The sequence below is a fragment of the Prionailurus viverrinus genome, chromosome B3, assembly GCF_022837055.1.
Source record: "Prionailurus viverrinus isolate Anna chromosome B3, UM_Priviv_1.0, whole genome shotgun sequence".
Lineage (NCBI taxonomy): Eukaryota > Metazoa > Chordata > Mammalia > Carnivora > Felidae > Prionailurus > Prionailurus viverrinus.
The window spans coordinates 121,406,926-121,431,823 of record NC_062566.1 but is presented as its reverse complement, the minus strand read 5'-3'; the positions used below and the strand labels follow the sequence as shown (position 1 = coordinate 121,431,823).

Below are 24,898 nucleotides of genomic sequence, written 5' to 3'. Positions count from 1 at the left end.
GTGAGGAGTATATTGTGTCAAAGATCAAGGTTGCTGACATCATGTTTACTTAATTGATACAACTTCAAGCATTTATTGTGCACTTGTGTGCTGGGTATGCAGTGGGAGATGGCTCTTTCAATGTGTAAAATAGGTCTAATAGTAATACCTACTTCACAGGGTTGTTGAGAGCAAGGCTTAATACATAGAAGGCATTAAGAAAAATGCCTGGCACAGAGTAGCTGCTCAATAAATGGTGGCTGGGATGTCATTGTCATCATTGTTACTGATCCTCACGACAACCTGTGATATGAGGTAGGGTTTAGGTTCTTTCCATCTTATACATGAGTGTCAAGTGTGGAGGTTACACAGAACCGGAAGGCGAGGCTGGGCATTGTGACTTCTAGTCTTGAGGTATACTGTGACCCAGGTAGGGGACCCTTTTATAAAGCAGTAATCCCATATTATAGATGTTCCTTTTGCTTTTCTCTGATTTATCAGCAGCAATTCTGTAGGCTGATATGAAAAATCTCAACTCTATCATTAACATTTTTTTAAGTGCCAAATAACGCATTGTGGGTATGCTTTAATCCCAATTGTGATATCTTAAAAAGGGTGTTCATATGTGCTTCATATGCATAAAAATTTCTAAAGCAGATTCCTAAGAAATTTCTAAGAATGCTTACCTCTGGGGAGTGGGACTGGTGGTTACAAAGAATAGGTAGATCCTCACTTTTTCCTTTATACCCTTGTATGCTGTTTGAACTTTTTTGTCGTGAATTTTTTTATAAATTAAAAAAAAAAAGATTTCCTGGTCTACTTGGGCTGCTGTAACAAGATACCACAGACTGGGTAGCTTGTAAACAACAGAAATTCATTTCTCACAGTTCTGGAGGCTGGAAATCTGAGATTGGGGTGGGAACGTGGTCAGGCAGGGGTCCTCTTATAGGTGGAAGATTCCTTGTGTCCTCACATGGTGGAAGGGGCTAGGCAAGTGTGTGGAAACCCCTTTGGAATCCCTTTCATGAGGGCTCCACCCTTATTATGTAATCACCTCCCAGAGGCCCCACCTCCTGACACCACTTTGGGCATTAGGATGCCACATGTTAATTTTGGAAGGAAGCTAACATTCAGATTGTAGCAGAGGGGGAGAAAAGTACAACAGTGACCCATCTCTAGAACAGTGTTTCCCCAACCCAAAATATCCTCTTTTCCCACTCACAAAGGCTTCAGGAAAGGACGTGTGGCACACTAAGTCTCGAGCTTGGACGTGTACCATATATGGTAGTATACTAAAGATTGTGAAAAGCTATCATACAGAAAACTATACAGTACATTGTTTTTAACCTTTGTTACACCTGTTAATATCCTGCAGAATTGTATTTCACGGCACATCAGTTTTGGAACTGATGTAAAAATTTAAGAAAAGGTAACTTAAGCTTAGGTGGACTGCAAAAGGAGAAAAGGTGACTATTTCTTCAGGAATTGTGGGGGACATACCTGGTGGAATACCAGGAAATGTGGGTGACATAACTGTGGGTGACATACCTGGTGGATGAGTCTGGGTCTCAGATTCAAGCAAACCTGGGTCCAGATCCTGGGTCTTCCATTCCCTAGCTGGCTGAGCCCTAGCCAGGCTACCTAACCTCAGAGTCTCAGGGTGCTCACATGTGAAAGAGGAAGAATACTTCCCTCAGAAATGCATTTTCAGGATTAGGTAAGAGAAGTACCTCGTCCACAGTCGGTACTAATAAGGTTAGTTCCGTCCTCCTCACCCTTGGCTCTATCTCCCCATCTCCTTCTACTGATAAAAGGACAAATTACTGAAGGGTCCCTCCATTTATGAAAGGCTTCATTTCAGGATTTATCAGAAGTCAGGCTATCAGGTAACAAGGTCTTGCATTTTCAGTGGGAATCCATTTCTAAAATCTTGATTTCTGGATACCTATTTATTTCAAGCCTGTGTCTCTTATACAAGGCAAGGTTCACAGACTTTAGGAGACTGTTGAGAATCCTGTTTCTCTAAAATTTAGTGCCTAAAAGATAGAGAAATTCACTGTCTTAATCACACCCAGGTTTGCCTGCTCCAGGCATTTCCAGGCCCCTGCACCAAGGTTGCCCCCTTACTCTCATTTCCTGTTCTAGTGTTAATGCTCAAACACAGCGGAAACAAATTTCAGGATTAAATTTAAAAGTACGTGCACTAAAGCACTGCCTTTTCAAAGTAACCTTTGCATGAAGCTCTTGGAATCTAATTACCCAAGTGTTATTGGCCTCCCCCAAAATACCCATGTTGGTGCAGATTGGGTTTAAAGTTCAGGAAGTATTAACAAAAGGAATCAGAATCAAGATCTCAGGCATGGCCTCTGAAGAATCTCCCTGTCTGTGCTTGGCCTCTCCCTCCTCCTGGGTGTGCCCGCCTGGGAAGGCCAGTGAGTAACCTGCACATTTTTTTTTTTTTTCATCTTGGCCCTTCCCACCCAGACGAGAGGACGGAGTGGCAGACAGGCAGGCAGACGGCGGTGAGTCCTGTTCAAGCATGCACGGAGCATACCTCTACCTGCACCCAAGTCCTGGACCCCTCACCACCCTTACCCCACCCCAGGAGGAGCCAGAGCCCCTGCGGGGGTCCGGAGGGGGCCTCTGCTCCCAATGGTAAGGGCTGCCAGCAGCGGGACCACTTAGTTCATTTGCTTTGGTGTTGGCTTTTCTTTTCAGTTATGTTTAGATGGGAGAGTTTCTGATGGAATTAAAGGTGTTTTGTTTGTTTGCTCTCAGTGGTCCCAAGACAAAGAAATGTCTTCCCCCAGCAGGGTTTATTAGAACTTGTAACCTGTTAGTCTGGCCTTGAAACAAAACTTAACATACTAATTATTTCTGGTTAGTACAGTTTACCCTTTTGGCCCTCCTAAAAAAAAAGAAAAGAAAAGAAAAGAAAAGAAAAAAGAAAAGAAACAGAAAAGAAAGAAAGAAAGAAAGAAAGAAAGAAAGAAAGAAACCCAAAGAATATCATTTACCAGATAGCTTTTGAAGGAAGGAAAGTGCTAAGGATTGTGGCCATTTTAATACATGGGCACCTCTGACTAAATTGAAAAGTAGCTTGTTACTATAGCTTTAGAACAGACCAAGATGACATTTTGTCTTAAAATGAGCAAACAGAAAACCCTTTTTAAAAGATTTCAGTGTTGAATGACGGATGCTGGCAGAGGGGTGTGAATAAGAGTTACAAGATAAGTTGGTCTAATTAAATATATATGAACATGAAAGTATTGAAGTAAATCTGTGCTGCTGTGGGAAGAAGAAAGTCAGATGTTCAATGTGGGATTCATGTGGTATTTAAGGGAGAAAACTGAGATCTTTGTGTAGTGTGTTGAGACTTCTTTGAGGGGAGGGTTGGAAGGCAAACGGAGGAGGCTGGGAAGCAGGTTTTTTTTTTTTTTTTTGCATGGGGCTGGTGCCAACGACTTCTCCCTCAATTGCTGTGGGTGAGAGTAATTCAGAGTAATCAAGTGCTGCATTGTTAGCAGGCTTCTGAGTTTCAAATATTTATTCTAAACACAAGCCATTGATTGCACTGGCATGGGAAAAAATAAAACTGCTGCCTCTGGTTCCTGGCCTAGCCCAAACTTTACTACCTGGGGAGATTTCAGGAAAAAGGTTGTAGGAAAGATAAAGCTAGAAGTGTAATGTGAATTTGAAACTACACCACTATAGTATATTTGAGATGGCCCCATTCCTTCAGCCTTGAGGAATTGTATTGTGGTTACATCTGAGCTAAGGGGGTTTTGTAAGAGAATGGCTTAGAAACTGCAGTAGAAACTGCCCAAAGCTGAGGCACTCCCATGACACATGTGGAAGTTTGGCCTGTGCCCGAGTGTCCCTGCAAATGTAGTACAGGTTCATTCTTGGCACCACTGTGCAGGCAACTTAAGGATTCTCTATAAGGAGCAAACTGTACATCACATAGGTAGGTTTTCAGAGCAGCGGTAAACAGTAGCCCTAAAAAGTACTGTACCAAGAAGGGTATGAAGTTGTGTGTGCATGTGTGTGTGTAAGTGGGGAGGGGCACAGGCAGGGTGAAAATCCCCTTCTTAGATTGCATACCCTACTTCTGAGTTTCAGGACGATACATTTTATCTTTTGTTGAAAAGAAATGAGTAATTCGTCATCATTATCATTATCAAGGTTCCTGTGGTGATCATACGAGTAGTTTGTTTTCTTATAGCTTTGGTTTCCTCTTGGCTAATTAATCAAAAGCATAGTCTGACTGCAGCCCAATCAGCCAGCTCATTAAGAGACCATCCAAGAATGTCACTTACTTTGTTTTGTTTTTTTTTTTGCCTAGCGAGGGTGGGCACGATTATGGTAATTTTACCTGGGATGCGAAGTTTATATTTTCGACTCTATTGAGTTGTGATTGAGAAACAGACGGATGCCACTCCAAGCCACCCGCAGGGTTGACCGCGCTTGGTAGCACTTCTAGCCTTCACGAGTGTTTGCGGTTTGTTTCCTACGTGTTCAGGTCTAAAACATCACCAGTCCTACCATACCTGCCTCACTCCCCGATCAAGTGCTCGGGAGTGGAAGACAATTTGTAGGGGTGCAGCAACATTTCCTCCTATTGATGGCCTGTCCACACATTTTCAAAACTTTATGTAGTTTTTTTCTCAAACTAAATTAAATGCAATACCTTCTTGAATTTGGCTTTTCTGAGGCATCTTTCTGGTGAGTTTAGCATTTCTTTTCATTTCATTGTGTTTTTCATCCAGTCCTGTTGCTTAGTCTTTTGAGCAGTGATAGCAAGCAGATTGAAGACTGGCCACATGCTTGGGGACCAAGTATGCGCTTTAGACAACCTTCGTGTGAGCAGCACATGCTTTCTCCTTCCATTCTTTGTATCCACATCCCTTCCAAAGAGCCTCCACGCACTACTACCCAGCCCTGGCCACTTCTCTGCCATCCTGTGTTTCCTGGTTGCTGGAATTCTTTTCCCTACCACCCCCTGCTGTCCGAAACCTCACAAGGAGGTGTTTAGAGACTTCCAAAGGTCGTGGTGGTTTTTCTAAAAAAACAGGAAGCAACACCTTTATTGTAGGGATGCTGTAATAAGTGGCTGCTACATACCCCCAGGCTGCATACATCTTAGGGCCTGGGTCAGGGGCACAGTTGTTGATCCAGTCACCGCCCTTTTAGTGCGCTTCCTAAGTGATCAAACACCGGCGAGTGAAGTAGGAGTGGAGTGAAGCAGCTGGCGGCTAGAATATAATTAGCCTCCGTCTGGAATCTTCAGTGAGTGCCAGTTTCTTACTCCTCAGGGCTCTTTTCTGGTCTAGTGTGTTATCTTTTTCCTGTAATATTTCTTAGGCATTGGTGCTCTTCGGTTAATGCTGTGGGGTCCTTTGCAGGATGTAGCCCTATGATCATTTGGTCACATTTCATCTGTAGACACATCCTAAGCCAAGAAGAGACATCATGGAAAGACTCACCCTGAACAAGTCCTCATAAGGATGGCATGTCATCCACATCATCTTTAAAAACCTCAGAGGATAATATGAAAGTGCTGAAAGGAATGAGACCAAGGTCTTGAGGAGTAAGTAAGGTGTGTGAACGCAGGCAGGAGTAGAAATGAGGAGTATCAGATGAAACTTCACCCTAACAATTGTATAACTTTTTTTGAGGTTAGGGTGAAAACCTCAGCCTGCACTGAGAAATCATATTTGACTTAAGGCAACCTTTTTCTCCCTTTGGTTGTATAATAGACTTTGAAGCTAATCTCTTGTGATATGACTTTGTAGCTCCTCTTGTCAAGAGGTAGCGTCTAATTACCCAGCCCCTGAATGTGGGCTTGGCCTTGTAACTTACTCTGACCAATAGAATGTGCAGAAGTAGAAGGGTGAATGTGTACCAGTCCTCAGCATAGGGCTTAAGCGGCCTCTCACACTTCTACTTGCTCACCTAGAATCTAGCCCGGTCACCATATGGACACTCCTGGACCCACTTGCTGTGGCCCAGAGATGCTTGTATCCCCAGCTGATGGTGGTCTTGAGCAGATATGTGAGGAGGAAATCCTGGACCAGCCAGCTGACCTGACATGTGAGTAGGCCCAGGAGTGGTCACACAAATGGGTCCGAAGACTCAGGAGCAATAAGTAGTGCATACTGTTTTCAGCTACTGAACATTGGAATGGTTTGTTACGCTAATAATAATGAATGAATTCGTGTGGTTACCTGGAGATAGTGCTCCTGTGTTCACTCCTTGGTCTGCTAACATCACCACAAATGCTTGGTGCAACTCAGCATGAGAAATTCAATCAATGGAGGAACTCTGTTAGATGGGGGACATTTCCAATTCTTGTGATCATCAACATTACTTTGAGAACTTTTTAACAACACATATACCTATGTCAGATTATTCAACTAAATATCTATAGATGGGGACTAGGAATCTGTAATTTAGAAAGCTCTGGTGATTGGCTAGAATTGAAAACCAATAAGCCAATGGTCTTGTTAGTCCCTTACATTATGGAAAGATGCAGTGATTCCAGTTCCTCTGTACTTAGGCAAACAACACTCCAGCTGTTCAGAGTTTTTTACTGATTTGATATATGTACAACCTTGGATCACGAGTAACTTGTTTTGTGAGTGTTCCACAAGACGAGCAACATTTCTAATACATTTTAATTTGATAAACGAGCAATGTCTGGCAATACGAGTAGTGCGTGATGCTGAATGTCACATGGTCACAACTGAGGCAATTCTCAAAATTCGCTTTGATAGACAAGTGCTTTGGATTACAAGCATGTTTCTGGAATGAGTTTTGCTTGCAAATCAAGGTTTTACTGTATTTCGAGCCACATAAGAAAAGTTTATAGTCACCTTTGAGCAATCACATTGACCTGATCCTGGATGAGAAAAGTTCACAGGTGCAGATTGATGGCTGCAATTATACACTTTTACTATTGTATCCCGTGAGATTTAGAACATTGTATAGATTTCCTGAATAAGTCTTTGGCATTGGGGATGTAATAGGGCCCTTACTTGTTACTTATTAAGAAAACAAGGCAACAATGTTTTAGCCCTTAAACTACAGGTGAATTTTTGCTGTGGTGGGTGTATCAGTTGTTGCTACAATAATGTTACATTACAAACAACCACAAAATCTCACTAGCACACAACAATATGCTTTTTTTAAAAAGTTCATTTATTTATTTTTGAGAGAGAGAGAGAGAATAGGCATGAGTTCATGGGGGGGGGGGGGGGAGGGGCAGAGAGACAGGGAGAAAGAGTCCCAAGCAGGCTCAGCACTATCAGCACAGAACCTTACCTGGGGCTCAATCCCAGGAACCATGAGATCATGACCTGAACCAAAACCAAGAGTAGGACCCTTAACCGAATGAGATACCTGGGTGCCCCACAACAATATATTTTTATTAACCCCTATGTCTGCAGGTTAGGGTGGGAAGAATCAACTGATCTTGACTTAGCTTCATCGGGGGTGGCTTTATTTTACATGTCCCTCAATTTTTCTCTCGGATCAACTGTTTGGGCACGTTCTTCTCACAATGATAGCAGACATAGAAGAGAAGAAGCCACAATGAGCTATAGCTCATTTCAAGCTTCTGGGTTATGCCATTAACTGTTAACATCCTGGTGGACAAAGCAGATCATATGGCCAAATCTACTGTCAAAAGCTAGGGAAATACAAATTTGCAGAGAGAAACTGCAAAGTCACGTGGCAGAGGGCATGGGTACAGAGAGAAGTAAAGAATTAGGGTCATTAAAGTAAACTCCCATGATGGGGGAAGGACATGTGAGGGATTTATATTTTTTCCTTCTTTGAAAAGCTGGTGAAGTCAAAACTGGGTTCCAGAAAGTGTAGAAGTAAGTGTCTTTGCTGCTATGATCTGCAATGGAGTGTTAAAGGGAAAAAAATTCCTATAATTACTTCAAACTTGATAGATAAGAAAGATGGCACTAGAATGCCTCCATTTCTATTCTCACCCCATTCCCCGAAGTGTAAAGGGATCATGAGTTCGGTTATTCACTGGCCACTTCCAGGAAGGGCATGATTTGGGGTGAAGTCATTGTGTTAGGTCACATCACATCCCTTTGCTACCATCACTTCTTTCCAAGACAAAAAGAAAAGAGTTTCCATCTAGTCAGATCATTTGGAACCTTTTCCCAAATACTAGCCCAATGTTGCAGTGGTTAAAAGAGATTTTCGTGAGTATACTTTTTGATTGCCTGTCTCTTTCTGGATTGCTTAATGAAAGATCTATAGTCCTGTGCCTCTGGTTGAGATAGGAAACCCATGTTCCGAAATATGATTGAGCTTCTCAGATATTCTCCACAACAGAAACTATGTTTTACGGTGTTACTAAGAATAACAATGGAGTACAGTTGATGTTGAACAACGTGGGTTTGAACTGCACAAGTCCATATATACATGGATTTTTTACAGTAATGTAAATGTATTTTTCTCTTCTTTATGATTTTCTTAATAACATTTGCTTTCCTCTAGCTTAAAGTATTAAGAATACAGCATATAAAACATATACAAAATATGTTAATTGATGGTTAATCTTATCAGTAACGCTTCTGGTCAACCGTAGGCTATTAGTGATTAGGTTTTGGGGAGTCAAAAGTTACATGTGGATTTTTCAACTGTGTGGGTTGTCTGTTTCCCCAACTCCTGGGTTGTTCAGGGGTCAACTGTACTTTATTTCAGGCCACAGGTTTATAGGCATTGCTATTGACCATTCTGTGCTTTTGGATCTGCATAGTGTATTAAATTTACTTCCGAGGAAACTGAGATACAAAAGATTATGTAACTTCCATGAAGCCACATCTACTGGCCATCTGAGATTAGAAACCTGTCCTCTTGGTTTTTCAGCTTTTTCTTGGCAGTCTTATCGATGCTGCCTTGTTTCACAAAAAGCGGATGAGGCTACGATTACCTAATGGGTTTCTCTTCCTAAGAAGCCCCTCCCTCCTAGTATTTATGCTCCATGGGAAATAAAGAATTCTAGCAGGAAGGTATTCAATAATATAAGATTTCTGTATTATAATGTTAAGGAAAATAAGCTGGATTATAGGTCATTTCTAAATTCTATTTCCTAAGGTTTCTTTGTTACTGTTTTGATCACAGAAATAAATTGGGGTGGGGACTGTTTAGATAGAAGTCCTCCCAGGGTCCCTGTGACTGTACTTATTTCATGTATTTTCTGAGCCCTCACCTGCCATTTCTGTTGCCTAGTGACTGTTCAGCAATTGCTTGCAGTGGTTCTCTAACAAACAACGCTCTTTCTATTTTATGTGGAAAGCTGATTTGATTAAACAACTCACTTAAACTAATGCTTCGTAGGAGCCATGATATGATTGGAACAGGCATTTCTAGGGGTAGTCTTGTCAAATTAGCACATGCAAACAATCAAGTAATTGCAATGGCTCTGAATATATGGAGTCTGCTACCATTACTGTATAAGCTGGTTCTCTTGGATAGGTTGTTTCCATTCTGGTGATGGTTTTGCTGGAAACCTCTTGTGTCTCCCATATAACGCTAATGCTGCATAATATATTGTTATTTGAGCAATAATTTAATATCCTACACCTCCTCTTACTCAGTCTCAAGGGCCATAGCTGCATTGTTTACCACCAAAAATCTAGGATCCAACATAAGAGAATCTAATTAGGTACTAAGTGAATGCATGAGTGAGTGGATGCTGAGAGTATGATATCTAGTGCCTAGGACAAATTTAGGATTCTTCCCAGGTGATTCTGCCCCCAAGAAGGGGTAGTGAAGGGTTAATGTTCTCTTTGGGAGCTGGAGGGATTTGGATATGGATCTCAGCAGAGCTGCCTGAATCACATTCTTTCTGCTACTATAGCAACAGGTTGAGAATTCTGCAGGCTTTGTCTCCTGCCTACATTGGAAATGCCTGTATGCAGGCGACCTCATTGTCTGAGGGACAACTGTGTGTGTGTGTGTGTGTGTGTGTGTTTTCTATGATGTTTCAATGAAGCAGCTTCTTTGCAGACACAAAGAAGCCAACACAAAGCAGGGGCTAAGAATCATGGACAGGCTGAGAGAGATCTTGTTTTGATTGGAGGGACATTTCCAATCTTTTGTCCCCTGAAGAGATGTGAAGTGGAGAAGGATTTGAGGTTTAGAGGTAGTCTATAGTATCTTTCCCTGCCTTCTTAGTGAGACCTGTCTTCTGAGAGATGCCTCCTGGAAGCTTTTGGAAACCTTTCTCTCTCTCTCTCTTTTGGGAACCTTTCTCTTACTGTCTTTGCTTAACAAATAGGTGGTAGTGAAGCTCTTGGATGATTGCCCATGTTGTGTTCACTTCTAAGTTTGGAGATGCCAGAGTCGACCAGAATGTGGGTCTTTCCCTCTGTATTTACCAGTCCTTCTAATCAGCTCTGTATCTTTGTTGAGAAGGAAGGACAAGTTAACTGAGACTGAGAAATGGAGGTGTTAGTCTTTACTTGCTGTAGCAGTGTTGCAAAGAGAGGAACAAAAATGGGGAAGCTGCTGAGGAAAGTCACTTAGGTGGTATTAACTTCCCAGGAGGTGTCTGTCACTGGCATTTAAAAAATGCCCTGCCTGTTTACTCAGGGCTGCTTCTCAGGTGGGTTAAGATTAGAGTTTAGGGCTAATTGTAGTTCTTGTTGGACTAATGGGTGAAGTCAGCAGACCTTAAATACCACTTTGTATTGATTAATCACATCACCACAGTAGTGTTTTCACTTTGCACGCAGATGGAGAAGTCTGCCTGGTTCACTCTTTGTTGCTGGTTTACGAAAACATTTTGGTCAGAAATATCTGAACGTCTCCAGCCATTCTTTAGAAGCAGCACTGAGTTCTTAAAAGTTCCATTTTAAAAACTTTTATGAGCTTTGCGCAGTGGCAGTATCGTAGCCAATGAGGTTTATCCGAGGCGCGATTATTGCTAATTAAAAACTTTTATGGCGCCTGGGTGGCTCATTTGGGTTGGGAGTCCGACTTTGGCTCAGGTCATGATCTCACGGTTTGTGGGTTCGAGCTCACATCGGGCTCTGTGTGGAAAGCTCAGAACCTGGAGCCTGCTTCCGATTCTGTGTCTCATTCTCTCTCTGCCCCTCCCCCACTTGTGCTCTCTCATTGTCTCTCATAAATAAATGTAAAAAAAAAAAATTTAAACACTTTTATCCCTGACCCACTACATACCATTTGAATATGGGATAAGCCCTTGGTCTGTATGTCTCAGAGTTCCCTCAGCACTGCTTTTTAAGTCTGGTGTGGCCACTGAAACTCCCAGTTCTTGTGGTGTGGTCCAGTGGGCTCTGGGCTGGGAGCCAGCAGCCCCTGGGGGGTCTAGTCCTAGCCTGAGTGGCCTTGGGCAGCTTAAGTGGGGATTTTAATTCCACTGCATATAGAATGAGAGATGTGGATGACATTGCTAGCATTTCATTCACGTCTCTCATACACACACAAAAACTGGAACTCCAGTTGTTGGAAAAGTAGAAAATGCCTTTGCTTTCTTGAAGGGCTTGTAATTTGCAGCTCCTTTAACTCCTCATACTTTAGGTCTATACTTCAGTGTCAAAGATTCCTCAGGGAAGACTTCCCTGACCCCCCAGGCTAGAGCAGGGCTCCAGGCATATGCTCCTTGCTAAGCGTGTTCCTTTATTTCATCATACTTAGTATAGTTTGTAATTATCTTTTGTTTTAAGTTTATTTATTTTGAGAGAGACAGAGACAGAGTGAGTTGGGGAGGGGCAAAGAGGGAGGGAGACAGAGAATCCCAAACAGGCTCCACACTGTCAGTGTGGAGCCCGATGCGAGGCTTAAACTCACAAAACTGTGAAATCATGATCTGAGCCAAAATCAAGATTCGGACACTTAGCTGACTGAGCCATCCAGGCACCCCATTTTTTTTAAAGTCAATTTTCTCTCTCATAATGAGGCTAAGGTCTTTGGAAGGCAAACACCCAATCTGTTTTGTTCACCATTGATTCTGCGTAGGAGTCACTCAGTAAACATTTGTTTTAGACTGACAGTGCTGCATTTGGCTGTCTGGAGGGTACAAAGATGATCACATCACAGTCTGTGCCCTTCAGGTTCTTCAGATTTACTTGTCCTGTTTCTCTTCCCTACCATCTCAACCCATACCCAGAATATGCTGTAAGAAATTAACAAAAAACCCAGGGCTCTTGTCATTGATCTGATCATTAGATAGATTTTCATTTTCCTTGATGGGACTGGTTAGTCTTTTGTGACAAAATCCATGAACTGAAGCAAGGTCCTGGAAGGAGGTTGTTAGAAGACAGTATAGAGAATAAAAGCAGTGGATGAAAAAGAAAAAAGAAAAGAGAGAGAGGGAGGGAGGGAGGGAGAGAGGAGGAGGAGGAGACCGCAAGAAGAGCTTTGAAATCATGTGGTTCTATCTTTTTAATTAATTTGCCTGTAAGTGTCCTTATGTGACTGACAGGTTTTACAAGCAAGGACATGTTTCTTAAACAGAATTCTTACCTGAAGTGTTGAGTAATGGAAACACAAAGAGTTTGCAATCAAAAGGTGATTATAAGCACACAAAGAGTTGACGGGACTCCAGAAATCTCTTTGCTTTAAAAACCAGGAAGATACCAATTTTCCAGAGGATTGGCAGGTTCCTGTAAACCAGTACAGTTAGGATCAATACAGGCCTTCGCATTATGAAACCAGAGCTAGCATTGCACATTTGAACAGCAAGCCTAGACCAGATGCTGCCAGGAAGGAAAAGCGAGAATTCATCAACCAGGTACAGGAGGAAGAGGGGGGAGTTGATTAAATTAGAAAATACAACTAACTCCTTTTGGTCTCACTGAGTTTGCAGTTTGGAGGAGAGTGACTTAGGGAAGTTATACTGATTAAGCTTCTGTAGAAAGCATGAAATCTCTAGCTTCAAAAAGCCAAATAACTTCAATTTATCTTGAGAACAGGTATAGATAGAGAGTATGGATAGCTGAGAGAGTTCAGCTTTCCCGGCAGAGGACAGCCTTTGCCTGCACACTTGTTCCTGCTTCCCTTTCTCACCCAAACCCACAGGCCAAGAGGGTGTCAGTCGCCAGCCTTTAGGCTTGGTCCACCGGGGGGTTAAACCTCAGCCAGACTACAGGCCTCCCAAAGCCATTCCAGGAAGAGAAGAATGACTAAAACAGTCACATAATCTCTCTTCTTTATGGGGAGGAAGGAATTTTAGCCAAGAATGCAAGGTGTGCCTATGGGCTTTGTGCCTACACTGCACACATCCTACACACACACACACACACACACACACACACACACACACATGCGCGCGCACATGCACACGTATGTCCACTCTGCTTGGTCACTTACTTGGGCAGAGATAGTACGGTATGCCATGTTGGCCAAAGACCAGGACGTAACTGTGTTGAGTTGACAAACAGCCAGGCCATCAGGCTCACGTGTCTCACGAGGCATTATTAACTGGCCCCTCCTTCATTTACAAAACTATGCTCAACAAAGATAATATGTGGAATGTGTTGCCTTTCTATTTGATATCCCCTTGCGAGGTAGTTTCAGAGGAGGTCAGCTCCAGGTGTCTCTTGGTTTCCTAGGAATTTGCCCTTTTCTAGCACTTCACACAATTCTTTAAATCCCTTGGGGCACCTGGGTGGCTCGGTCGGTTAAGCGTCCGATTTCAGCTCAGGTCATGATCTCAGGGTTCTTGAGTTCAAGCCCCATGTTGGACCCTGTGCTGCAGCTAGCTCAGAGCCTGGAGCCTGCTTCAGATTCTGTGTCTTCCTCTCTCTCTGCCCCTCCCCCACTTACACTCTGTCTCTCTCTCTAAAAAATAAATAAACATTAAAAATTAAAAAAAAAATCCCTTTGTTTCCAGTGGCAAAGCTTCTCTTAAATCTCAGCTCTGCCAGCTCCTACCTGTACAGCTTGGGCATGTTATTTAACATCTCTGTGCCTCATTTTCTTTGTCTTTATATGGAGTTAATAATAATGTCCCTCTCATAGGAGCCTTGTGGGAAGGAAATAAGATCATCTAAGAAAATTTTTTTGCACAGTGTCTGGCATATAGTGTATGTTGGAAACTTGTTGCCATTTTTAATATGATGAGATTTCAGCCTTTTTTCTTCTTTCCTCCTCCTGAGTTAGAAACACCCCTTGACATTTGGTAGTTCTCAATATCAGGGTTTATTCCAGTGTGGGCAGAAGAGAGGGGAGCAGTGGCTGGGCAGGAATGGGGGTGATGGAGACCTGTGCCCATGTTCTTCTACTCCCTCCTATTCCATTGCTCTTTCTGGTATATCATACTGTTTCTTTACCTGTTGATGGCTGGATGCAAAACTGAGTGCAGTGCAAAAAGGAATGTGCATTCAGCTCTGTCTTCTAGGAAGTGGTAATCTAAGTTCCTGACCCACTTTTACCTATTCTGCAAGTCTACAACATGTCTTGCTGTAAACACTCAAATTCTAGCTCAAACTGACCACACCAACTAATGTCTAACATAGCAAGTGCCCTAGGGTTACCACTGGTACCAGTTGATTTGATCAAGGAAGACAGGAGTAGTCATGGAACAATTTGGCACCTAGAGGAAAACACTGTTTAAAAGTCAAAGACCAAGTCAAGTGTCAAACTTTCTGAGCTACCCAATCTCTCAGGAATGAGAGGAAGGAATATGAATCACTGGACCTGGAAAGAAGGCACAGGAGAAAGGAAACAGGAGGTCCCCGGTTCAGCCCCTCTGTGAAAGAGTGGCCATTACATTATAGCTGAGTAGCAGAGCTGGGACCCTAAGCTTCTGTAGCCCTAGCCTCCTGACCCACAAAGTACAGGTGGTAAACATTAGGTAATGTATATAAAACACATGCCTATAAGTCCTGGAATAAATACTCAACAAATGTTAGCCATGATCAGCTCATGCAGAACACCTCTGTATTCAGCAATTTGGCTGCCACTTTTGCTTCCCAGTTCAACATGACTTAACCTCCACCACTTGTTCCTGATGCTGCCTACAGCTTACATGTTGACCACAGTTAGTGGGGAGGAGGCATCACATCTGTCTGCAGCCCTGGTTAGTCTTGACAGTTCATAAGTTGGAATTAAATGAGCCATTTTGAGGATTCACAGATAGTGTTCTGTCATTCACACAAGGGGCAGGCAGCTCTCTGATAATGACTGCAGGATGGCAGTATGTGTGTCTATGTGTGTCTGTGTGTGTGTGTGTGTGTGTGTGTGTGTGTATGTATATGTTTTATTTTATTTTTGAGAGCGCACACCAACAGGGGAGGGTTGGGGAGGGGGCGGGGACAGAGGATCCAAAGTGGGCTCTGTGCTGACAGCAGACAGTCCGATGCAGGGCTCAAACTCACATGCTGTGAGATCATGACCTGAGCCAAAGTCAGATGCTTAACGGACAGGTTAAGATGCCACCCAGGTACCCCAGCACTGTATATATATTTAACTTGAATTCATATTTTATCATTTCTTTCATTTTTATGATCAAAGCCATATTTTATTCTTCATTCTGGTGAAAGTGGGGTGGTTTCCATTGGTGTCTTTCACAATAAAAAAGTAGAAGAATGGGTATAAATTATACAGTTTTAAACACGAGACAAATTCAGTGTTATTTAATTCACCCTACTCACTTTACAGATGTGGAAGTTGAGGCCCAAGGGTATTAAATGAATTCCCTGAGTGGCAGAAGGACAGGTCTTCCAGCCCTAATTCAGGGTCCCCTGTGTTTGGTCTTTTGGTTTATTGCTCTTCCAAAGTGACCATCGCCATAAAACAATTGGAGAGCCATTGTTTTTGAAGCGTGAAGGTGGTCATCTGTGTGGAGAAGTCTCAAACAAGATAATGACACCTTTGACCCAGTCTCTTCCTGTCTTTGGCACATTATCCCTGACTCGCTACAGGACATACACATCTATTATGTGAAAGAGACAGTGATGACAGAATGAACAGTTCCTGTTTTTCCCCTCTGAAAAAGAACTCCTCCACTAACTCTGTGCTGTTAGGTATACAGTCATGATCACAACAGAAACAGACCCCCTGTACTCCACACATGGTCCAGGGGATTGATTGAAGGAATATTTCATCATCTAGTGAATATCCATCCTCTGTGGAATCTCATCCTCTAGCTCTGTAATTCAAAGAAAATGTCAGACCTGTGGAGCACAAGACCTGGATATTCATGAATAGATTTTCTCAAGGATAATTGGTTAAGTGGCTTTTAATTCTTTTAATAAAGCAAAATTGTAAGATATATGTAGATAAAGAAGGATGTATAGAGAAAGTGTCTGGAGAAAATATACATTAAAGATATAATAGCAATTGTTCAAAACCAAGATTCAGCAAATTGTAGAATTATCCAGACTAGACTAAGTTTTTCTCTCAATCTATAGATTATCTTCTTAGTAGTTCAGATGCAACATTTTGCATTTGCTTCTTTGTTTCAAGCCAATAATAACTTATTCATCAAGCAACTACTATGTGTCAGACACTATAATGATGCTTTTATGAGATCACATTTAATTTGCATAGTACTGTGAAATAGGTGTGATTTTCCTCATCTTATTGACAAGGACACTAAGACTCAGGGGTCAAGGTAACCAGATTTTGTGGGGTATTTGATGACCTATTTTTGTTCCCAGAGAAGTAGAGCAGAGTAAGGTTTTAGGCAAACACCAAGGAAAGATTGTTAGTTCAGTTGCTGAAACAAATGAAGCTTGACCATCATAAGACCAGCCTATTCTTCCTGGCTAGTACCACCGTAGAAAACAGCCCTTCTGAATTTTGAAGATGCAGCTTATTAAAGCAGCCATCCTGACCCTGATCCTCCTGCAGTGCCTTAGTGTATATGTCTATGGGTTAAAGATGTCCTCTGAGTGAATCCGGTTTCCCTTGAGAACTTCTCCTTCCTCCATCAGTTCTTTCATTTTCCCCTGCACCAAAAGCTACCGTCTCTGCATGGGCCTCATCATGGGCATTGCTAGGGATGGGTCAGAATTAGAACGTGAGCATCTAGGCCTCCTCTGACACCAAGAGGCACACCTGTGAATAAATGCTCCAGCTTTAGTACTTGGACTCTGTCATTGTATTTTGTTCTTAGGGTCCTTTTAGAAATAATTTCTGGGTCTGTGCTGGATTGCATAAATCCAGAGACAGTGCAAGTTGTGTCACTCACTAATGGTGACGGCTAAAATTTGTAAACTGTTTTGTGGCAAGTCGTTTCAGAACCTGTTTACACTCAACAGACAAAAGCCTTCTCCTTCCTTAGTCACAATAATAAAAGCTAAAAGCTAAAGATATAATAGCTTCATATACATTATCTCATTTACCAACTACACCCATCAGACTATTAGTCCCTTCTGACATATAAGGATATTGGGACTCAAGTAGGCTGTCTTGTGTTCAAGATCATATACCAGCAAGTGTCAGAATAGAAATTTCTTGGGGACCCTGGGTGGCTCAGTCAGTTAGGCGTCTGACTTGGGCTCAGGTCATGATCTTGTGGTTCACAGGTTCAAGCCCCACATCGGGCTCTGTGCTAACGGCTCAGAACCTGAAGCCTACTTCGGATTCTGTGTCTCCCTCCCTCTCTCTCTCTCCCCTCCTCCTCTGCTCGTGCTGTCTCTCACTCAAAAATAAAAATAAAACACTAAAAAATTAAAAAAAATAATAATAATACAGATTTCTCTAACTCCAAAACCTACACTATGTTGTGTTACCATTTTTTTTAATTCATTAATTTTTTTTTTTTTTATTTTAGAGTACAAGCAGGGGAGAGGGACAAAGGGAGGGAGGGAGGGAGAGAGAGAGAGGGAGAGAGAGAGAGAGAGAGAGAGAATCTCAAACAGACTCCATGCTCAGCATAGTGCCCAATGCGAGGCTCTGTTCCACAACTCAGGGATCATGACCTGGGCCAAAATCAAGAGTCTGATATACAAGGAACTGAGCGACCAGGCATCCCAATGTGTTTGTCCCCATTTTTTAAAAAAGGAAATATATTTATAGAAATTTACTCACTAGCTTTGACTCTGGGTTTTGACTGTTTTTGAGAATCCAGTCCAGTCAATGTCCAGGAATAGAGATTTGCCACCATTAAGGTCATGCTGAAAAAAACACCATAGTTTCTAAAAACACATTACATCTCAAAAAGATGTAATCCAGAAACGCCTAATGTTACAACTGCATCAGTGCAATATGTGTATGACTTGCCAGCTTAGACTCATTTGGAGATATAATTTCTTTGTTTTTAAAAAAATCTCTCTTGTTCATGTTGACCTGTGGTCTGATTTTGCGAAACATAAAGGGTCTGGGTGCATGATTATTGAGCTGGTTCCCCAAACACCCTTCCAGTTATAACAGTGCTTCTGCAGATTGCCACCCCCTTCCCCCATGCTTCCTACTTAGGATAATTTGATTTTTAGAAGTGCTCATTTAAATAGTATTCTACAGGGGTGCCTGGGTGGCGCAGTCGGTTAAGCGTCCGACTTCAGCCAGGTCACGATCTCGCGGTCCGGGAGTTCGAGCCCCGCGTCAGGCTCTGGGCTGATGGCTCGGAGCCTGGAGCCTGTTTCGGATTCTGTGTCTCCCTCTCTCTCTGCCCCTCCCCCGTTCATGCTCTGTCTCTCTCTGTCCCAAAAATAAATAAACGTTGAAAAAAAAAAATTAAAAAAAAAATAAATAGTATTCTACAAAGTATTGTTTGCTCTTCTACTATATTATCAATGCTCATTATTATAGCTATCAGTGAAGAAAAGATAGTAATTAGACTTAGGCACAGCTGCAGAACAATCTTTGCCTGATACTTTGTTGAGGGTAGTTAATGCCCTCTCAGTTATACCTTTTTATTGTCTGGGTTTTTTTTTTTTTTTGAGAATGTCCAGATTTAGCTAGATTTCCCCTTATTCATTTCTCTAGGAGCCAATGAGTTGAAACTGCCATTGTTTTTCCTGATTTAAGTGTCACAGCAGAACCATCTCTGGGATGTCAGAAAGCTCATAGTTTTTGAAAATAGTACTGCACTGGGGCACCTTGGTGGCTCAGTTGGTTGGGCATCCAACTCTTGATATTGATATCAGCTGGGGTTATGATCTCATGGTTCATGGGATCGAGCCCGTGTCAGGCTCTGTGCTGACAGCACAGAGGTTCTCTCTGTCCCTCTCTCTGCTCCTCCCCCACCTGTTCTCTCTCTCTCCCTCTCAATGTAAATAAGTAAACATAAAAAGAAAAGAAAAATCACATTGCGGTCATGAAAGAATTGAGGACTGAGTTTCAAGAAGATGAAATTTCTTATTTGCACAGTGTAACTGATCAAGCTATACTTTTGTGGTTAGTGCCACATGAATAGGTAATGTCAATATAGGGAGAATGAAAGAAGGAATCAGTACAATTCTTTGATTGTAAGCAACAGTAAATAGACTCTGGCTAACTAGAAATTGTTAAGTTTTTTAAAGTATTTTTTTAAGTTTATTTATTTATTTTGAGAGAGAGGGAGAGAGAGACTCCGAAGCAGGCTCTGTGTTGTCAGTACAGAGCCCAACGCAGGGCTCAGTCTCACAAACTGTGAGATTGTGATGTGAGCCAAAATCAAGAGTTGGATGCTTAACCCACCAAGCCACCCAAGTGTCCCAGAAATTTTTTTTAAAGGAGAGTTTATTGGAAGGACATGGAGGGGTGAGGGGAAAGGTGTGCTCACAGAATTGAAGGAAAAACTGAGAAATCAAGCTGAAAAGCCATACTCAGAAAGAGCAGGGGTAGAACAGAATTTGGGTCTCTAGTGAGGACTTGCAGGTGGCTTCTTCCAGTGCTGTCATCTTGATGAATGAATAACAGCCATTTTCAGTTTCATTTTTATTTTCATAAAGAGTAAAATTCCAGAGAAAGAACTTTGCAGTGGCTTAGCTTAGCACATGTGGCTTCAGGGAGACTGGGGACCTTGCCCGGCAGCCCCACCAGTCAGTCTCTAATAAAGCAGCCCCTAAAAAGCACATTTTATTTTATTTTTTTTTAATTTTTTTTAACATTTATTTATTTTTGAGACAAAGAGAGACAGAGCATGAACGGGGGAGGGTCAGAGAGAGAGGGAGACACAGAATCTGAAACAGGCCCCAGGCTCTGAGCTGTCAGCACAGAGCCCGACGCGGGGCTCGAACTCACGGACCGCGAGATCATGGCCTGAGCCGAAGTCGGACGCTTAACCGACTGAGCCACCCAGGCGCCCCTAAAAAGCACATTTTAAACAAGACTCAGAAAGTACTAACTGTAAAGGAAAAAATTGATCAACTAGACTACATTAAAGTTACAACTGTTTATCAGTAGGTGAGAGAGTTAAAAGCAAGCTACATCACGAGAGAAGATACTTGCAATACATACATACCTGACTGAGAACTCCTATCCAGAATGTATAAGGAACTTCTACACATCAACTTCTATAAAGCAGCAGACCACCCAATGGAAAAAAAGCCTTGAAAAGGTACTTGCAGAAGAGGATATCCAAATGACCAATACATGCACAACTTCATTAGGCATCAGTGAAAGCCCAATTAAAGCCACAGTACCTACCATCGCACACCTACCATTATAGCTAAAATGAAAAACTAGACAATATCAAGTGTTGACAAGGATTTAGAGCAAAAAGAACTCTCAGTCACTGCAGATGGGAGTGTAAGTGGGTATGATCACTTTGCATACCCAATGTCATATCAATTCCATACCTGGTTAGGTACCCAAGAAAATCCCACGCATGTATGTGCCAAAAAGCATGTATAAAAATATTCACAGAAGCATTGGCTACAGTTAATTAAGTTTGGAATCTATCAACTGTCCATCAGCCAGAATGGATAAATCATGTCACACCCACACACTTCAATATAGAAAATGCAATACGATATAGAAAATACAATATAGAAATGCAAAGTAACACACCGTATGCAACAAAGTGAATGAATTTCACGGATATACAGAGGACATACTATATGATGTCATTTATATAAAATTCAACAGTAAGTAAATGAATATATGGTGTGAAGAGGCAGGAGAGTGGACACCCTGGGAGGGTGCAATTAGTGTCTAGAATGGGGCGCTAAGGGGCCTTCTGGGGTGCAGACCATGTTCTGTCTCTTGATCTGGGTGTGAGTTATCTAGGTGTCTTTACTTTGTAAAAACCCATTGAATTGTATTTATTTTTTATTTTTTTGAAGATATCTGCATTGATGCTTTATTTGAAACAGTTCTTCTGAGTTAGAGGGTTCTTGCATCAGATGAGTGAAGATTCAAAGCAGGGAGAAAAGAAAGGTGCTTGTCATTTTGAAAGTCACAGATAGTTTATCTTTCTATAATTAGATTAGGAGACAAAAAATGATCCCACTATTAGTGGGAAGAAGCTTCTAGGGTCTGGCATTTGATGAGGTAGGTATTCAGTTGCTGGGCATTCCCGTTGTTTTTCCATGGCAGAACATAGAGCCATATTCCCAGGCATGGGAATATGCATGCCTGAAGCCAGGTTACTCTTATGTTCCATAAGTGTGTTGCCTGCGGGGCTGTTGTTGACACAGTAGTTGGCTGTGCCCCAGACAAAGGGGGGTGCTGCTCTGTTCCCATAGATCTTAATCCCAGTCTTCACCACAAGGAAGGCACTGCCATGTGCTCTCAGCCAGAGTCTCCTATCCTCTAAGGTTCCTGGTTTGGTTGATAACATTCTTCTCAATACAACTTTTATCATCACAGCTTGAGATGTGATGACCGATTTTGGCCCAAGGAACCTGGTGAAGGGACAAGTAGCCAATTGGTTTGTGACGTCAGGATGATTCTTTCTGCACTTGGTAAGATGATAGAGAAACCTACAGGCCCTGATCTGGTGGTTTTATCATAGGGGCATTGTAATAGCTTTTCAGCATCCAGGGAATCCACGTACGTTTCTTCCATGTGGGAAATGAAGGCGCTGAATCCAAGTGCCCAGTTCAGACAAGCTCTCCCCACGTTCAGAATGCATTGAACTTTAAATGTGTGATTTATGTTGTCTTTTTTCTACGGGTGTTTTATATTTGAATAAAAATGTTAGGAAAAGAGAAGAGAATAATGAAAGCCCTCCCATTGACACATGCCCTGGAATAACAATGCCTGGGTTTGAATCCTGACTGTCTCTCTCTGACTGTTTGACCTTGAGCAAGCTGCTGCTTTGTGCCTCAGCATTGTTATTTGTAAAAGGGAGGCAATTGCAGTACCTACCTCATTGGACTGTTAGAAGGATTAAATGAGATAATCCAGGTAAAATGCTTACAACAGTGCCAGGTACACAGAAAGCAAAAGTTAACTGTTAGGTACATATATTGTGGAGTCATTTCCCCATGCAGGATGCACCAGGGGAATGCAAAGAAGTATAAACCCTTGGCCTCGAGGAGCTTATAACAATAGTAATTAGAAAGACAAGGTATGTAAAAGAACAAATAATTGACACTACAAGAGGGTATTAGGAAATTACAGATAAGAAAAATTGAAGAATTCAATGGAAGGAGAAATTGCAATATGTTAGAGTATTCCAGGCAAAACTCAAGAGAGTTTTGAGAAGTCAGAAGAGTGGCTGCCCTTGGAGTGGGTGTGATAAGAAAGTGGTACGGGGGGACTTGTTTCTTCAGCTGGAACTGCTTACATGAATATAAAAATTTTTGATATGTACGCCTTTCGGTATGTGTGCTGTCCTATAGGATTTTGAACCTGGTTGACATTTGACCTTAGGCAAGGTACTTAACCCCTGTGAATTTCATTTTCTTCACCTCCAAACTATACCTAACACCTTCCATAGGGTTGTCAGGGAGGATTATTGAACGCAGTGTGTGTAGGATGCCTAGTCCAGGATGGGACAAATATTTCATGTATCTGATGTGCTAACTGGGATAGAAGGTGACTGACTGGGACAGACCTTCCCTGTGTTAAGATTTGGAGCCTTTGGGGCTTATTGCTTCGTTGAGGGAATGACCTCATGTCATTATTGGTGTTGTGAGTGGAACCTGTCGCAGTGTGTCAGTGTGAAGGCGTGGTGACTCAGCTGCTGGGACAAAGGGCACTTCTGCTTATCAGAATCACTGCTGGACAGTTGTCCCACACCACCACTGTCCATTTCCTTTTCCTGCTTAGTCAGAGCCACACCTGCGAGCGAGAGTCAGTGTCTGATCCAGGTGTGTATCAGTAAACATTTGCCGAGTGTCTACTGGGTGTCAGGTGTTGTGGTACAGTCTGATGGAGTTTGTAAGGATGAATAAAAACAGGGTAAAAAACAACATAAAATGAAAGATAGGCCTTGCCTTCAAATAGCTTATAGTCTAGTAATAAGATACAAGTTCTTTTTCTGAAAGTCGTTTTTCCCCCTTCTCTCCCCTCTTTGTCCTGTTACCCTCCACTCACCCAGTACATGTTCTCATTTGCACACCCCCCTCCCCATCACATGCAAACCCTTCCCTGAAATTCACCCCATGTAAGCAGGCTAAAAGCCATTGAACATGGCCTCTATCCAACAAAAGCAGTCAACTCGTAGCACGTATCTTTTCCTTGGCTCCCCCCAAATTATAGAGAGCCACGCCTTAGGTTAATTATGATAACAAGAATAACCACTTATTAGGTGTCTGGCACATGCAAAGAATTATGCCAGGCACTTGCCTACATTATCTGTAACTCTCACGGCATCTTGCAGGGCATCATTATTCCATTTTATAGGTGAGGGACCTGAGGCTTGAAGAACTTAAATAATTTGCCTAACATCATCTACAGCCTACTTGTGGCTGCCACAGAGCAAGCCTGTTGTCTCCCACGTGCCATGCTCATTGTCAAGCTGTTTGCAGTGTTTGCTCTGATGATTAAATAATGTAAACACCCTTCTGAGTCAGTTCATCAGTCAACTGTGCACATATAAACCTATGTGGTTAGGAGAGGTTGGTGCCATGGTCACTCTTGCTGTAATTATTCTACCTTGACTGGATTTGTCAATAAAGAGCCACTCAGCCTTGCAAACAACTTCTGAGCTCTTGTTTTGTAAATGCCTTAATATTCAGCAGCGCTAGCCTGCTGTGCCATCGGAAGGGATACTGAGCCTATTTCATGATCTATATTAAAATCTTGGATGCAGGTGCCACAGGAAGAGCCTTTATGTATTGAGAAAATTCTGCCATTTTGGTCTTCCCTTACTAGGCTGTCTCTCTCAGATTGATTTCTTACCACTAGCCTCTGTTCTAGAAATCTGTACACCGATAGGGGTATCTCATGCAGATTAAAGTGAGCATTGCTGTGAGCTGGGCACAGAGGAGACAGTGATAAAGTACATGTTCTGAGTGGTTTTGTACAAAAAGGAACAATGCAGAGTGACTGCTATTCCCACTAGTCCAAGTGTTTTTGGGTCTTGGCTTCTAACCCTGTATAAGCCACTCAAACTAAGATAGCCAACTCTACTTAATCCCAAGTCTCATGGTGTATATTGGGCACAAGTCATGTTCAAACGAGGAGGGAGATCAAAGCCAGCAAATCACTATGGGTTTGGGGTCTAATCTTAAGCTTTTCAAGCCTAGAAAGTCAATCATGTTCTTGTTTTGAGAGGTAAGGCTTTCTGGAGATTGACACACAATTTACAATAGGAGATGTATGTTGGCAGTATGAGTAACACCAGTTATTTGTTCAAAAACTAAAAGCTACTATAAATTGAGTTTCTTCTGCATGTGCTTAGATCCTTAGGTATTCACAACCACCCCGCAAGTTTCTGAATAGTTACTCACATTTCACAAATATCAGTACTGAGCCAGCATCCCAACCAGGTGGGCTTAGTTCCAAATCTTATACTCTTTCCACTCTTCCTCAGTACCTGAAAGCATTCTATCTGCTGTTATATTATCAGCTGAAATGCCCGCCCTTTTGCCAGTTTGGCTTC

At 42.2% G+C, this 24,898-nt stretch overlaps 1 protein-coding gene and 2 pseudogenes across 3 annotated transcripts in view; 2 read left to right on the top strand and 1 right to left on the bottom strand.

Annotated features, from left to right (window-relative positions):
- Positions 1-24,898, top strand: part of STON2 (stonin 2) — a 147,966-nt gene that overhangs the window by 90,974 nt on the left and 32,094 nt on the right. For 2 of the 3 annotated variants that reach the window (XM_047864709.1, XM_047864710.1), the window contains one exon: positions 2,464-2,634. The exons of the other annotated variant lie outside the window; for it this stretch is intronic. In XM_047864709.1, the coding sequence (XP_047720665.1) occupies positions 2,464-2,634 (171 nt within the window). The remainder of the gene's footprint in view (positions 1-2,463; positions 2,635-24,898) is intronic. 3 annotated transcript variants of the gene reach the window in all.
- On the top strand, positions 10,877-11,007 carry LOC125169384 (uncharacterized; annotated as a pseudogene).
- LOC125167473 (gametocyte-specific factor 1-like) lies at positions 21,358-21,912 on the bottom strand (annotated as a pseudogene).